Source organism: Mesoplodon densirostris, chromosome 7 (genome assembly GCF_025265405.1).
Source record: "Mesoplodon densirostris isolate mMesDen1 chromosome 7, mMesDen1 primary haplotype, whole genome shotgun sequence".
NCBI classification, from domain to species: domain Eukaryota; kingdom Metazoa; phylum Chordata; class Mammalia; order Artiodactyla; family Ziphiidae; genus Mesoplodon; species Mesoplodon densirostris.
The window spans coordinates 59,898,828-59,915,798 of record NC_082667.1 but is presented as its reverse complement, the minus strand read 5'-3'; the positions used below and the strand labels follow the sequence as shown (position 1 = coordinate 59,915,798).

At 35.3% G+C, this 16,971-nt stretch overlaps 1 protein-coding gene across 3 annotated transcripts in view; it reads right to left on the bottom strand.

Annotated features, from left to right (window-relative positions):
* The window catches only part of FCHSD2 (FCH and double SH3 domains 2), a 299,344-nt gene that overhangs the window by 139,238 nt on the left and 143,135 nt on the right, over positions 1-16,971 (bottom strand). For all 3 annotated transcript variants that reach the window (XM_060103088.1, XM_060103089.1, XM_060103087.1), the window contains exons 7-8: positions 15,238-15,292; positions 14,240-14,368 (exon numbers count right to left, since the gene is read on the bottom strand). In XM_060103088.1, coding sequence (XP_059959071.1) covers positions 14,240-14,368; positions 15,238-15,292 — 184 coding nt within the window. The remainder of the gene's footprint in view (positions 1-14,239; positions 14,369-15,237; positions 15,293-16,971) is intronic.

Here is a 16,971-nt window from a genome sequence, read left to right as displayed (position 1 = left end):
GGAAAGAGATAAACAAATATCGTATATTAACTTATATATGTGGAATCTAGAAAAATGGTAAAGATGAACTGGTTTGCAAGGCAGTAACAGAGACACAGACATAGAGAACAAACGTGTAGACACCAAGGGTGGAAAGTGGTGGGTGTGGTGGTGGTGGTGGGATGAACTGGGAGATTGGGATTGACATGTATACACTAATATGTGTAAAATAGATAACTAATAAGAACCTGCTGTATAAAAAATAATTAAATTAAATTAAAACAACAACCACAAAAAAAACTCTATTGCTAGCATTCTTAGCAAGTACTCTCATGCCTCTCCCCAAGAGCAATGGAACCAGTGATTTCTGCTGTATATCACTTTCACTCCCCTGCTCATTTGAGTCCATTCCTATGAAATCACATTCTCTGCCACCATACATCCTACTCCCCATAAGGCCTAAGATGCTAATTCTTCTATGAAGAAAGGTTCTCCACAAAGAAAGACCACTGCAACTGCTCCCTCCTTATACATTCAACACCAATTTGGGGTGCTAGGTATAAAACAGGGAACAAAACAAAGAACCTGCTCTCAGGAATCTTACATTCCAGTGAGATATGATGGCCTATACCTATCTGAACCATTTGCATTCATAGAACCACACAATTGGAAGGAAGGTATTCATGCACATATAGTGTTGCCTTGAGGATTAAATGAGATAATATGAATGTAAAGCCTATATAGAATAAAAGCTTAATAAATAATGGCTATTACTATTACTTGCTCTTAGATTGTAGTTACTTTTGTGGAGGTCTTAGTTCTACTTCTAATTTTAAGATCCCCAGCAGCAAGGATTCACAATGCACTCATCTCACTTCTTTGGTAAAGAGGCACTTACAATTATATGCTATACAGAATAAAGAAGATAAAAGTCCAGCCTTAAAAATGAATGAAATTCTGACATGTACTATAACATGGATGAACCTAAAGACATTATGCTAAGTGAAATAAAGCAAACACAAAAGGACAAATATTGTATGATTCCGCTTATATGAGGTACCTACAGTAGTCAAATTTGTAGAGACAGAAAGTAGAATTGTGGTTTCCAGGGGGCTAGAGAAGAGAATGGGGAGTTACTGTTTAATAGGTACGGAGTTCCAGTTTGAGAAGACTGAAAAGTTCTGGAGGTGGATAGTGGTGATGGTTGCATAACATTGTGCATGTACTTAACATCACCAAACTATACATATAGAAGTGGTCAAAATAGTAAATTTTATGTTATATATACTTTACCAGAATAATTAGAAAGTCAGGTTTCTCACTTTCCTTTCCCCAAAAGATCTCAGAACAAGGCAAGCATGTCCATTCTTACCACTTCTATTCAACACTATACTAAGAATCCTAGCCAATGCTATAAGGCAAGAAATAAAAAGACTTGTGGATTAGAAAGACAGAAGTAAACTATATTTGATTTGACATGATCACGATCACTGAAATCCGTAAAGAATCCACAAAAAAGCTACTAGAACTAATAAGTGAATTTAGGAACTGTAGGATACAATGTCATATGGCAGACTGCATTTGCAAAAAAAAAAAAAAAAGCCACAGCAATATTTCTGGTGCCATATGTTCTTCCATAACTTTGCCTCCTCCCCCCTCCCCCCACCATTAAGAAGTAGAATCTATCCCATCAATCCCTCTTGACACTGGACAGAACTTTGTAACTTTTTCAATGAATGGAATGCAGAAGACTCTATGTCCTCTGAGACAATTTCATAAAAGGCAATATTACCTGTGTCTGGCCAGCCTCCCTGTCTCACTCATATATTTGTCTCTGGAACCCAAACACAACACCGTGAGAAAGCCCAGGCAACACAGAGAAGCCGAGTGCAGCAGCTCCAGCCGACAGCCCCAGCAAGGTCCTAGCCAATAGGGAGCATCAATCACCAAACATATGAGAAAGTAAGCTCTCAGAAGAATTCAGCCCCTAGCCTTTGAGCTGCTCTAGCTGCTAAGGAATGGTATAGAGACAAATGAACCTCTCTGAGCCCTACCCAAAGTATAGATTCAAGAGCAGAATAAATGCTGATGCTATTTTAAGACACTAAGCTTTACAATAATCTGTTATGCAGAGTAACACAGTAACTGGACAGGTCAATATGTAAAAATCGATTGTACTTCTAAATATTAATAAAAAGAGTTGAAAGATGAAATTAAAACATAAATTATAGTAACACTGACATATTTAGGAATACATTTAACAAAATATATGCAAGACTGCTGAGGTAGGCAGAATTATAGGATGATTCCAATGTCTTTTGCCCTTATAAAATCTTAATGTGGACAGAACACATGACTATGAGACATCATTCCTACAATTATGTTGTTACATAGTAAAAGGGAGATCATCTGGTGGACTTAATCTATTCACAAGAGCCCTAGATGCAGAGAATTTTCTCTAGTTAGTAGCAAAAGAGAAAGCAGAGATTGAAAAAAACTGAAAAGGATTCTGTGCTAGTTTGGACATGAAGGGAGTCATGTGCAAAGGACCTGAGCATAACTTCTAAGAGCTGAGAAGTGACCCTCAGCCTACAGCCAGCAAACAAAAAAAGGACTTAAGTCCTATAACCACAAGGAACAGGACTGTGCTAACAACCTGAATGATCCTCGAATCGGATTCTCCTTAAGAGGCTCCAAATGAGAACCCAGAGCAGGTGACATCTTGAATTTTGGTCTTGTGAGAGCCTAAGCAGAGAACCCAGCTGAGCCCACCTGGACTTTTGACCTACAGAACTGTGAGATAATAAATGGGGTTAGTTTAAAGTCTCTAAGTCTGTGTCAATCTGTTATATAGTGATACAAATTGAATATACTGCAAAGGAGCAAGAGAGAAGTTTTGGGGGGTAGAAATATTCTAAATATTGATTGTGATTATGAAAATGATTACATGGGTATATATATTTGTCAAAACTCAACCACTGGGGACTTCCCTGGTGGTCCAGTGGTTAAGAATCCACCTTCTAAGGAGATGTTGGTTCAATCCCTGGTTGGGGAACTAAGGTCCCACATGCCATGGGGCAACTAAGCCCATGCGCCACAACTACTGAGTATGCGTGCCACAACTAGAGAGCCCACATGCCACAACTAGAGAGAAGCTCGAGCGCCGCAACAAGGAGCCCGCGTGCCACAGCAGAGGATCCCCCATGCCACAACAAAGATCCCATGTCCTGCAGCTAAGACCCGACACGGCCATAAATAAATAAACAAATATTTTAAAAAACCTCAACCAACTGTATACTTAAAGTAGATGCATTTTATTGTATGTTAATTATACCTTAATAAAGTTGACTTAAAAATAGTTGGTTTAAGTATTCTCTTTATACCTCTTATCACCCTACACATTATCCCATAAGTAGTTTTATATACTCTCTGCTTCAATACTCATTTATTGTTTTAAAAAAAATTTAATTGAAGTATAGTTGATTTACAACATTATATTCGTTTCAGGTGTAGAACACAGTGATTTAATATTTTTATAGATTATACTCCATTTAAAGATACTAAAAAATTATGGCTATATTATCCAGTGCTGTACAATATATCCTTGTTGCTTGTATTTTATACATAGTAGTTTGTATCTCTTAATCCCATAACCCTATCTTGTCTCTTTCCTCTTCCCTCTCCCCATTGGTAACCACTAGTTTGTTCTCTATATCTGGAGTCTGTTTCTGGTTCGTTTTATTTTTTTAACTGAATATAGTTGATTTACAAGGCTGTGTTAGTTTCTGGTGTATAGCAAAGCGATTCAGATATATATGATATATATAAATATATAAATATAATTTGGTTCCCTGTGCTACACATAGGACCATGTTGTTTATCTATTTTATATATAGTAGTTTGTATCTGCTAATCCCAAACTCCTAATTTATCCCTCCCACCCCTATTTCCCCTTTGGTAACCATAAATTTGTTTTCCATGTCTGTGAGTCTGTTTCTGTTTTTAAATACATTCATTTGTATCATTTTTTTAGATTCCACATATAAGTGATATCACATTATATTTGTTTTTCTCTGTCTGACTTACTTCATTTAGTATGATAATCTCTAGGTCCATGCATTTTGCTGCAAATGGTATTATTTCATTCTTTTTTATGGCTGAGTTGTATATATGTACCACATCTTCTTTATCCATTCATCTGTTGATGGACACGTAGGTTGTTTCCATGTCTTGGCTATTGTAAACAGTGTTGCTATGGACACTGGGGTGCATGTATCTTTTCAAATTAGAGTTTTCTCCAGATTTATGCCCAGAAGTGGGATTGCTGGATCATATGGTAGCTCTATTTTCAATTTTTTAAGGAACCTCCAAACTGGTTTCCATAGTGGCTGCACCAATTTATACTCCCACTAACAGTATAGGAGGGTTCCCTTTTCTCCACACCCTCTCTAGCATTTATTGTTTGTGGACTTTTTAATGATGGCCATTTTGACTGGTGTGAGATGATACCTCATTGTATTTTTGATTTGCATTTCTCTAATAATTAGCAATGTTGAGCACCTTTTCATGTGCCCACTGGCCATCGGTATGTCTTCTTTGGAAAAATGTCTGTTTAGGTCTTTTGCCCATTTTTTGATTGGGTTGTTTTTTTGTTATTGAGTTGTATGAGTTGTTTGTACATTTTGGTGATTAAGCCTTTGTCAGTCGTGTCATTTGCAAACATTTTCTCACAGTCAATAGGTTGTCTTTTCGTTTTGTTTATGGTTTCTTTTGCTGTGAAAAAGCTTGTAAGTTTGATTAGATCCCATTTGCTTATTTTTGCTTTTATTTCTATTGCCTTGGGAGACTGACCTAAAAAAACATTGCTACGATTTATGTCAGAGAATGTTTTGCTTAAGTTCTCTTCTAGGAGTTTTATGGTGTCCTGTCTTATATTTAAGTCTTTCAGGCATCTTGAGTTTATTTTTGTGTATGGTGTGAGGGAGTGTTCTAACTTCACTGATTTACATGTAGCTGTGCAGCTTTCCCAATACAACTTGCCGAAGAGACTATCCTTTCTCCATTGCATATTCTTGCCTCCTTTGTAGAAGATTAATTGACCATATGTGTGTGGATTTCTGGGCTCTCTATTCTGTTCCATTGATCCATATATCTGTTCTTGTGCCAATACCACACTGTTTTGATTACCTGTGTTTTATACATTCGTTTTATTTTATTTTTTTAGATTCCACATATAAGTGATAACATACAGTAGTTGTCTTTCTCTGATTTATTTCACTAAACACAATACCCTCTAGGTCTATCTGTGCTAAAAATGGCAGAATTTCATTCTTTTTTTATGGCTGAGTAATATTCCATTGTTTACATACATCTTCTTTATCCATTTGTCTGTTGATGAACACTTAGATTGATTCCATATCTTGGATATTGTAAATAATGCTGCTATTAACATTGGGGTGCATGCAGCTTTTCAAATTACTGTTTTTGTTTTCTTCAGATATATACTCAGTAGTGGAATTGCTGGATCATATGGTAGTTCTATTTTTAGTTTGTTGAGGAAGCTCCATACTGTTTTCCATAGTGACTACACCAATTTACATTCCCACTAACAGTGTACTAGAGAACCCTTTTCTCCACTTCCTTGTTATTTGTAGACTTTCTGATGATAGCCATTTTGACAGGTGTGAGGTGATATCTCATTGTGGATTTGATTTGCATTTCTCTGATAATCAGCAACTTGGGCATTTTTTCATGTGCCTGTTGGCCATCTGTATATCTTCTTTGGAAAAATGTCTATTCAGATTTTCTGCCCATCTTTTAATCAGATTGTTGTTTTCTTTTTAACATTAAGTTGTATGAGCTGTTTATATATTTTGGATATTTACCCTATTGGTCATACCATTTGCAAATATTTTCTCCCATTTAGAAGGTTGTCTTTTTGTTTTGTCCTTGGTTTCCTTTGCTGGGCAAAGCTTTTAAGTTTAATTAGACCCTATTTGTTTATTTTTGCTTTTGTTTCTTTTACCTTAGGAGACAGATCCCCCAAAAATATCGTTAAGATTTATGTTAAAGAGTGTTCTGCCCATGTTCTCTTCTAGGAGTTTTATAGTTTCAGGTCTTACATTTAGGTTTTTAATCCATTTTGAGTTTAGTTTTGTATATGGTGTGAGAAAATGTTCTAATTTCATTCCTTTACATGTAGCTGCCTAGTTTTCCCAACACCACTTATTGAAGAAATTATCTTTTCTCTGTTGTATATTCTTATCTCCTTTGTTGTAGATTAATTGACTGTAAGTGTGTGGGTTTACTTCTGGGCTCTGTGTTCTGTTCCACTGATCTATGTGTCTGTTTTTGTACCAGGATCATACTGTTTTGATTACTACAGCTTTGTAGAATAGTCTGAAGTGAGGAAGCATGATACCTCCAGCTTTGTTCTGTTTTCTCAAGATTGCTTTTGTCCCTCAATTATTGTTGGCTCTCTAGCCTAAGACATCCAATTAAGCTCTCAAGTCAGAATACTCAATTTCCTGTTGGTCTTGTCCACTGGAGGATTTGGGCAGTACATTATCATGATCTGATTTACATTTTTAAGAGATTACTTTGAAAGAATCTAGCATGAAGATTAGCTAGGTAAAGCTAAGAATTCTATTAAAGAAACCCTGTCTTAGTTGTTTCCAAATTATATTTCAAGGAACCCTAGTATTCTGCATAATGCCTCAGGAACTAAGGGAAAGAAGTAGAGGATGACATATGCAAGTTGGGTAATGGGGCCCACACAAAGCAGAAAGAGGCTCACAGGCTTTAACCAAACAGCTTCCCTTTTATCTGCTTTATGTATAAGGGTTCCATGTAAGAGTCTGTAGCAGTTGTTCAACTGCTAAAAATATTTTTAAATCACTGCTTTAGAAGTTTGGTTAAAATGGCCAAGAAGTATCCTAATTTTTTGTGTCACAGGGAGCCAACCATAATATAAACAATATAGCAGGGGAAAGGATGTATCACCTCATACTCCACATACCCTTTAGGGGCTGCTCTAGAGAATTATAACCTTCTTGTTTCTGGCTCACTGCTCATATGGCTCATGTCCAATTTATCTCCGTATCACCACGGGCATCACCAGATATACACTCAAATATTTGCTGAGTTTAACATAACACACTAACAGTGTTAAAAGGTATAATAAAAAGTGCTGTAACACAATCTGGCCCTCTTTGGTAAAGCTGCTAATACACACCACTCCTATGGCTATTTCCTTAAGAAATTCTTGCATAAATACACCGAGATACATACAAGAATGTTGATAGCAGCATTGTTTATAAGAATAAAACCAAAGCAACTAAACTTTCAGCTAAGAAAATGGATAAGTAATTTATGATACATAGACAATGAAATACTAAATAGCAAAACGGTAATTAATAAGGTTAAAAATCCATATTGATGAATTTCAACAAATATAATGTTCAGTGGGAAAAAAGCAAGTTGCAGAATATTACAGGGTACAATACCATCTAAGACAATACAATATATTGTCAGAGTGGTAGTTACAACGTGGTGGATGAGAGGGATGTTTTGGGAGTAGTCATACAGGAGGCTTCCATTTTATTAGTAGAGTTTCATTTCTGAAGCTGAGTGGTGAGTTAATGGGTATTCATTTAATTTTTCTTTGAATGTATTTATATATTTAGAAAATTTCATATATAGTTTTTAAAGTTCTATACCAAGGGTCTGCAACTAAGGCCTGTGGGCCAAATCCAGCCTGATGCTTATTTTTATAAATAAGGTTTTATTGGAACAGCCATTTATTTGTTTACATGTTGTCAATGCCTATCCTACAACATCAGAGTTGAGTGGTTGTGACAGAGAAGCCTAAAATATTTACTATTAGGCCCTTTACAGAAAATGTTTGCCAACCTCTGTTTGATTTCAAGGTATACAGTGCAAATGAAGAAGCAATTAATTCTGAAATAATACGAATACAATCATGGTTATGGTTATTGGGGAAAATGATCGTCAGTGTTATTGATAGCCAGATAAAGGAGGAAGGGAGGAAAACAAGCAAAAACTAAATAAGCTGTAGTCCACTGCTGTCCAACAGAACTTTCTGTGATGATGGTAATATTCTATATCTGCACTGTTCAATATGGTAGCCACTACCTACATCACTTTTGAGCACTTGAAATGTGGCTATCGTGACTGAAGAACAGAATTAAAAACTTCACTTATACTTAATTATTTTAAATAGTCACACGAACCTAAGGACTATTGTATTTGACAGTGCAGCTGTTGTCAGCAGTTGTCACCTGAAACCTAGAAGGGGGTACTTATTCAAGGGAACAATGGGAAACAGAGTTGCCTCTAGTTTAGAAAGTTTCAGCCACTGAAGGAAAGGCAAACATATGGATAATTATAAGGGCAAGGTTACATACAGATTTGAGAATCATACAATATTAATAAAAACAGAGCCAAATAATTACTCTCTGAAAGAAAGAGTATGTAAAGTAAGAGAAGCAGAGAGCCAATCTTGAGATTTGGGGACTTCCATGTTAATTTGTTAAGTTAACAAACATTACTAGGTGGATCAGAAGCATAACAGCTAGAGAGATGGCAGGGAAACCAGAAGAGTTATGACTTAAAATCAAGAAGATGAGAGTTAAAAATCCTACATGAGAATGAAGAAGACTTTTGGAATAATTAGTGCTTTAGCCAGAAAAGCCTTAAAAATAAAAGACTTGGATACCAATAATGACTTTCTCTTCATTTAACCAAGACAAATGTCTGTAAAAGATATGCCATATTATCATATTTTCTATATTTGTCACATATAAAGATGTTCACCTTTTATTACTTTGCCCAATTATCAACTAATCCAGATATGTTTAGCTTCCACTAAACATTTGTCTAGAGATAGGGTCCTAGTGTTAAGCTTTTCAGAAAGTCTTTCATTAGATTGACATTTGTTCCCTTTTCTAGTATGATGCATTATACTTCATCCTTCCTCATCCAAACCACTAAGAAAATATTCCACAAGCTTTTAAAAGTAAAAATATCAGTTTACATATTGCACAAGAATACACTACAAAAAAGGAACATTTGAGGAACAAACTACCTTACCACCCAACAGTCAGCTGAACTGCTTTCTATAGATTTGATGAAATCAGTTATCTGGTTTCCATGGCTTAGCAAACGTTTTTTGTTTTTTGTTTTTTGTCATTGTTGTTTTAGTTTCAAGTTTGAAAAAATCTGCCTGATAATATACAGACACAGAGTAATATATTTAGTATCCATGCTAATCAGTACTGGCATAAGGAATACAAAATATTCCTTGGAGAACCTGTCTAAATACTTTATTTAGAAACTGACATGATCTTATTCTTTAGAATAATTAGAACAGGGGACAATCTGCAATTTTCAATTGTTAATTTTATTCTACAGTTCTCTCAGAATTTATGACATTTACAGTATGCTAGCACTTATTATACTAAATTTTACCAACAAGAAGATTGGAATGGTATGTAGAAAAGAACACAGCATGAAATCTAGGAAAGAATACAGGGTATGAAGTTACAGAGACCTTGATTTAAGTCCTGGCTATTATATACATTAACTGAACCTCACTGAGCCTTCGCTATCTGACCTGTAAAACAGGGATAATGTTATTTACCCTGAAAGATGTTATCAAAACTAAATGAAATAATGTATTCTGGGTACCTAGACAGAGAACCCAACAATGTTAGACACCCAAACAGTTGTTCCACTCTCACTCCCAAGCATTTGAGGTCTCTTCTACGCTCTCCCCTTCCTTGAAAACAAGATTTATTTAAAACAGAATAATAGAATTTCTGTTACTTAATAGGACAATATATAACGTATATAAAAAGTTTCAAAATTAACAAAAACACTCTTCATTATCTCATTTGCTCCTCACAGAAGCCAAAGGAGATAAGATAGTGCAGGATTATCCCACATTTAACAAGGAAAAAGGAAATAAGTCCAATAAGCTGGTATTATTTAAAGAGCTAATGGCACCAGCTCTGAAGGCAGAGAGACCTGCCAGAGTTGAATCCAGGCTTTGTCATAGTTTCCTCATTTGTAAAATGGGGATGATTCATCCTGCAAGGATTAAAATGAGATTGATTCTTCATTCACTCATTCATTCATTCATTCTTCAATATGTATTAATTTATGAACATTTAGCATATATTAGGAATCAAACACTGTACTAGGTAGCAAGGATGGAGTCTCAAGTGATACAGACACAGTCATTGCCCTCACGGAATGTATAGTTAAGTGGGAGATAAGGCATTTATCACATAATCACACAGATACAGGTAAAACTACAACCATGTTAAGTACTTCAAAGACGAGATAAACCATTTTATGAGACCATCATATCGGGTGGGAGTGTAACTGGGTTAAGGAGATCATGGAAGTCTTCCTCAGCAAACAACATAAGAAAAGAGATCTGAAGAAATGGTGAAGGGAGCAAAGGAGTTTTGACCAACTCAAGAGGAGAGGTACAAGGATACTGACATTACAGTTTCCCCTACAAATGGTCCAGGAGAACACCCTACAGTGAAGCTCAAAGTTGACAAGTCCTTCCCACAGGCTAAAAGAGAGACTATGCGAGGAAAAGAAAATTTTTAAATAAATTCTGTTATTGAGACCACCAGAATTAAAAAGAGAAGATAAAGCACAAAAACCTGTTATAAAAAAAGAACATTCAGGAAACAAAAGGATATTAAAACCATGTTTAAAAAATTAAAAACTTAATAAAAGAGTTGAACTATAAAGCTGAAGAGGTCTCCCAGACAGTAGAGCATAACGACAAAGAACAATAATAGAAAAAAGAAATTTGAAGGACTAGGCCAGGAGTCCTTAATAATTAGAATTCCAGAATAATTAAGTCCAACATCTTAATAATTAGAATTCTAGAAAGAGAAAACAAAAGGGAAGAATTAATTTAAGAATCAAAGGACATATTGATAATATTTCATAAGCTTTTAAAAAGAAAAAACACTAGATCAGATATGAAGAATGAAGAATCAGATGGTTTGGAGTTCTCAGTACCAACACAGGAAACAAGAAAACACGAAGAATTGTCTTCAACATTTGAATAAAAATGGTTTTTAACCTTTAATTCTATACCCAAGTATGAGCACAGAAAAATGACATCTTTATAACACGGTATCTCAAAAAACTTACCTCCCATGCCCAGTCTCTCAAGAAAGTACTGGAGGATGTATTCCACCAAAGAACAAAGTAAACCAAGAAAAAAGATGTGATACAGACAGCTGGAGATCCAACATAGGAGAGAGGCAAAGGAAGGTCCCAGAATAAGTGCATTACACGGGACACAGAGGGCAATTAATCCAGATTAGAGCAGTAACACAAGACATACTGAGGGCTGTCATCACTAAGATCCTATCAACTGCTAATGTAAGAATAGAACATCCAAGAAATATAAGGAAAAAAATAATCAATTGTTTAATAAATCCCTGAGAAGGCAGGAGGGAATGAGAAATGATCCAAAGCTGAAGTGAAACAGTCATCTTTAGATAGTTATTGAGACTCTTTGGAAGAGTCTTGAACACAGATGAAGCCTGTAATGGGACAATAATGGAGTTCCCTTTTAATGGTTTCTATTTTCTCTGTAAATTAGGAAGAAAGACCACTTGCTAAGTGTGAAAGAAAAGGGGTAAGTCAGATTTGAGGAGAAGGGCAAAAGTTGAAAAAATTGTTGAAAATAGTAGAGAAAGTCAACCAGGGAAATACAGTAGGATATCTGAGCAGTGTTGAGTGTCCATTTGATACTGGTTCCACATTAATTTACAATCATGAATCTGTTCTGTTGAAAAGTTTTCTTCAACAGTGCTTGGCTACTTAGATGCAGATATAGAGAGAGTGGTTCATCCAGAGCTGGGATTTCATTTCATTTCATTTCATTTATAGGCTAGTGTGTTATTTAAATAATGAACCATATACTCTAACCAGGATAAAGAAGAAAATGAGAAAGGATAATATGCCCAAAGTGATCAGGATAATGCCAGGATAATACCAAGCAATCAAAAAAAAAAAAAAAAGATAGCTGCTATTACTACTAACCATGGTCCTCTGGCAGTAAGTGATTTCATTATTCTAATTTGTAATCATTTCTATGTATCTCTCTCTTTGACTAGACTGAGCTCTTTGAGGATAAGAGTGTCTTGTTCATTTTTGCTTCTTCCCAAAGCCTAGCATAGTAGCTACTACACTCTAAGTGACTATTAAATGTGTATGATGAAATCAATGACTCAAATCTCCTGTTTCCAAGCTATTCATATAAATATTTTTTAAAAAGATTCTACTTAAGGCATTATAACTTTAACAAAAATCCAGAAAATAGACCTTACCAAGACAGCTACTAAAGGGCCACTGTCAATTCAATGATAGAAACTTACTAAATATCTAACAGCATGATTAATGGGAGTTGTCCAATACTGCAGACTATGAATAAGCATGTGGAAGAAAATGAATTAACACACACAACATGAAAATTGAGAATACATTTTCCTATTTTTAAGGGACAGGAGGGACTCCTTCCTCTATTATATATATATTTTAATCATTTCAGTACCCTCTAATGTTTCATGAAACGAGTAATCTGAAGCATAACCTATCCAATGATGATCAAATACCTAGGTGCATAAGGACTTCAAAGTAAGTTCAAAGATACATAATCTGATTGCTGGCTAGGCCCATTAACCTCCTCTTTGATTCTGGCAGGGGGTAGATCCCCCAAATAATTCTGTACCTTTCCTGGTTTATAAAAGGCCATAGGGTTTTAGGAAAGAGATCTTTTTTGGCTGTGGATTCAATTTAAAAAGCATAAAGATTTTATTTTTGCTGATGCTTAAACTAATACAGTGTTCATTTAAAAATATGCAAAGGGGAAAGTATATAGTTAACAGCTTTGTTTTAATAGCAGATGGTATATGGGGAATTACAAACTTAAATGTGAGCTGTATTAAAAATCTTTTTTAATAAAGGAGTTGTTTGAAACTGAGTATATATATTTCCCTAGAGAAACCAGGTTATACTGGGAGGCCAAGTCTCCAGTTGGTCCTTGTAAGTCTGAAGCACTGTGTAACACCTAATAAGATACTAAAATGTCTAAACCTTTAGGTCCAACATTTTATGGGAAAATGTATGCAGAGTTCTCATCTGGGATGTCAAAACAATTCCTTGTCTCTCTTACCACCTGTATCCTAACCAGCAGAAGTCAGAACAGGATAGAAGCCAGGAAAAGGGGATTTCAGACAATAAACAAAAAGGAAATAAAAAATTTTGCAATAGGATACTTTTTAGTTCAGTTTTACTCTCTCCATCCCTCCGTTTTTCCTTAAAGTTTCCAGTAAATGTCCTGTCTCTACTTCCAAGGAAAGAACTCGTAGTTTCTGGACAGAGTTTATCTCTTTTCCAGAGGCACTGTAGAAAAAAAAGAGTGCCCATTCCTGCTGCACCCCCTTCTCAACACCTCTGATTCGTAAAGCAAGCAATTCAATGAAAGCAATGTGGTTGGACAGTCATTAAGAACAATACATTTGAGAGGGATGGGTTGAAAATAAAGATAGAATAATCAAAAGTTTGTGTCCTTGAGACAACAGGAGAGAATGAGATACAATTCAAAGCAAAACTTGTCTATCAGCAGTGAGGGCAAACCTGGCAGCATGTTAAAAAAGTTTTCTGCTCCTCCACCCTTTGTCCTTTACTTGAGTTAAAGTTAAAGATACATATAGGTGTATAAACAGAGAAAGACCAAGATCGAATTTTGTCATACAAGAAACTGTAACCCTACATTTCAGGGTAGAGACATTTTCATATAACTACGAGTTACATTTTCTCTTGTTTTACACACAGGCACCTCATAAAATATTAATGCACAAGTTTACCTATCAATTAAGCATAAAATGATAAAATTTTAAAAAGCTAAGCTTTTAAAAAATAATCATATATTAATAACCACTATACAGTAAATATCTGCTGCTGCTAGGGAATAATACAATCTTTTACTATGATTTGGCTTTAAACATTTTCTTATACTAAAATTAATTCAGATTACATGAAACAGAGGTCGCCTAAACAATACCAAGTATATTCCAACAAAATGCGAGGTAGCCTGGCTGCTAGTGTATAGACTCAATCCCATACACCCAACAGTCAACTCATGAGTTGTTATGTCTTTAATGATACAATATTACCACAGATATTAAGGCTGTATTACCTTCATAATGTTAACTAAATCTGTTTGATAGTAGCGATCCTGGTGTGCATTTGCTGCCGCTAATGTAAGAAGATAATCATTCCTTGCGTGGGTAGCTTTGGAATTACACTCAGATCGCCGGGCTTTTAACTAAAACATAGTAAGAGAAAAGAAAAAGTCAGTGCAAACTGATACTGTACTGAAAAACATATGAGGATACCACTCTTAGTTGGCTCCCCAACAAGAGTAAAGATGACCATGTGGAGAAACATTGATATGCATATAAAAATTCTTCAACACTATTGAAGAATTAAATAAACAGTGACTAGAACTGTTTGACACAGTAAGAGTGCTTTCAAATTTTTGTTATTTACACTTTAAGAATTTCCAAAGCTTTTGAGAGAACTTCATAATGTTCTGCTCATTTTATTATGATGGGAAGATAAAGGTTCTCAAATTAAGTAAGTCCCTTATCTTCACAGACTTGGGTAAATCTGCTGGAGTTAGAAAATAGTTTGAAAAAAAATCAACACCCCCTAATGTGCCAAGAGAAATGCATGCTAGTTGGGAGCCAGGCAGACAAAGGTAGGTCACTAGGCTTATTTATCAGGTATTCTACAGCTTGAGGATCCCACAGGAAAAATTCACTTGCATCTGGCCCAGAATATCTGCTCAGAGGTATAAATCTGAGTGAAATGGATTTTATTGAGCTTTCTAAAGCCCATGGACTTGTTAAAGTCTCTTGGACTAAGTGTTGAAGACAACAGGCTACCTAAGCAGGTTAGGTATAGAAACTTATCTCTAAAGCAATCTTGAGAAGCAGGGAGTATCCAAAGTGCTGACACTTAGTTGAAAAACCCTCAAGAAATGGGAAAAAAAGTTCTTCCCTAATGACTTTAAAATGCTTCTCTAAATGGAAATCAGATGGAAATAATTGAACTGCACCCTCAAAAGGTCCAATTCTTTTTTTTTTTAAGCTAAGGTTTCTCAATTGTGAAATATATTTTTCAAAAACTCACCTTTACACTTGCCTTCTGTAAACTGATTCTTGATTGAAAAAGACTAAGTTTAGATCTATAATAAAAATAGAAAAGTATGTTAATAAAATTATCAAATTACATCATAATAAAATGATTAAATATTATAATTACTAAATATTTTAAAAAGTGACCTTTCCCCGTGACACTATTCTAAAAGAGAACTAAATAAATGGAAAACCAAAAGCAATGATTATTTTCCTTTATTTTACTACAGGAAGAATTTAATATTATGGTGAAACAGAAAACAGTGGGATTAATAAAATAAAAATATCCTGAATGACAAAAATACAATTTGATGAATCCAATATAATATAAACAAGAGTCCTAATAAACAAGAGTCATCAAACTATAGATTATTCCCAGTATCATACAATTGCACATACTTTAGTTTCCGCAAGGAAGCTTAAAGAAGCCCATGGATAACCAACCTATGGAGACAAAGATTAGCAGGCTTTCAGGGCCATGTGCCAGGAATGTGCCATGAATGTGCCAGTGCCAGGAATGCAATCTACTGTATGATACTGACCAGGCTCTACAAAGACCTTAATTCCATCACATCTCCCATTAAAAGTTCTTCTTGTTTGGGTGCCTGCCTATGTGCTCCCTCCACTCTTAACATATCTATAGTATTCAGAACATAGAGATAAAGCCCTTGGACTTTCTGCCCTAATATGATTTTGTTCTATTTAACCTTCTCTTTTCCGGTGTCCTTATTTCCCTCAATCCCTCTCAGCATGGGAGAGGAACCATAATAAAACAATCAGTAATTAAAATATCTTGGCTTTATGCAAACAACTAGAGAGAACCATAAGGAGAAAAATGCTAAGGAACAACCAACATTCCCCACAACCAGTAATTTCTGAAGCTGCAATGTTTGTCTTGACTGCAGTGTCACGGTGATTGCTATGGGAAAAGTCAATGAATGTGCTGGAAGCTATGCCATAATATGAAATAAAGTTGCAGACCGTTTGGTATTGGAAAACAGAGCAAGCCAGTCTCTGCAGAGCAAATGTGAGGACAGAAAAAGCAGCCTCTCAACTTTCTAGCAAGAGAGAAACATTCAAGGACGTACGTACAAACATGCATTCCAACTACTCCACTACTAAAAAAAAAGCTGGGTCTAAGAGACTCCTGTTATTTTTCTACCTCGCCATATTCATATTTGATGGGGGTTTTCTTTGTTTTTATTAATCAGATTCCTATTCATTTTGATCTAGAAAAGCAAAGGCCACAGACTTTAAAATTTGAGAGCGCCTGTTCAGGGTTAAGAAAGACTGTGTTTGGGGTATACTCATTTCGACTTTTTTTGTAGCCATTATCTAAATAGTCTGAGTTGCATCTGGATTTTCCAATATAAGGATTCAAGTCTCTGGTTTCTACTTCATTTTCTAATCCTCATACAATCCTTTTGTGGTAATAAAGAAGGTACTAGTAACAGGTAAAATATTACAGTTCCTGTCCTCAAAGATTATTATCTAGAGCAAATAAAATATATACAATGAACCATACTACATACTCCTCTTCCTCACCTACCTTCCAAATGTTAATGTTCCTTAGGTTTCCAAACTCAACTTCTCATCTCATTTTATATATGATTTCTTTCATCCCTTTAACTATCATCTGATATGCAACTGACCCCCAAAGCAAGATCTTCAGGCCCAATTCTCATCTGAGAGTCAGATATATAACCCTCTACCAAATATATTCACCCCA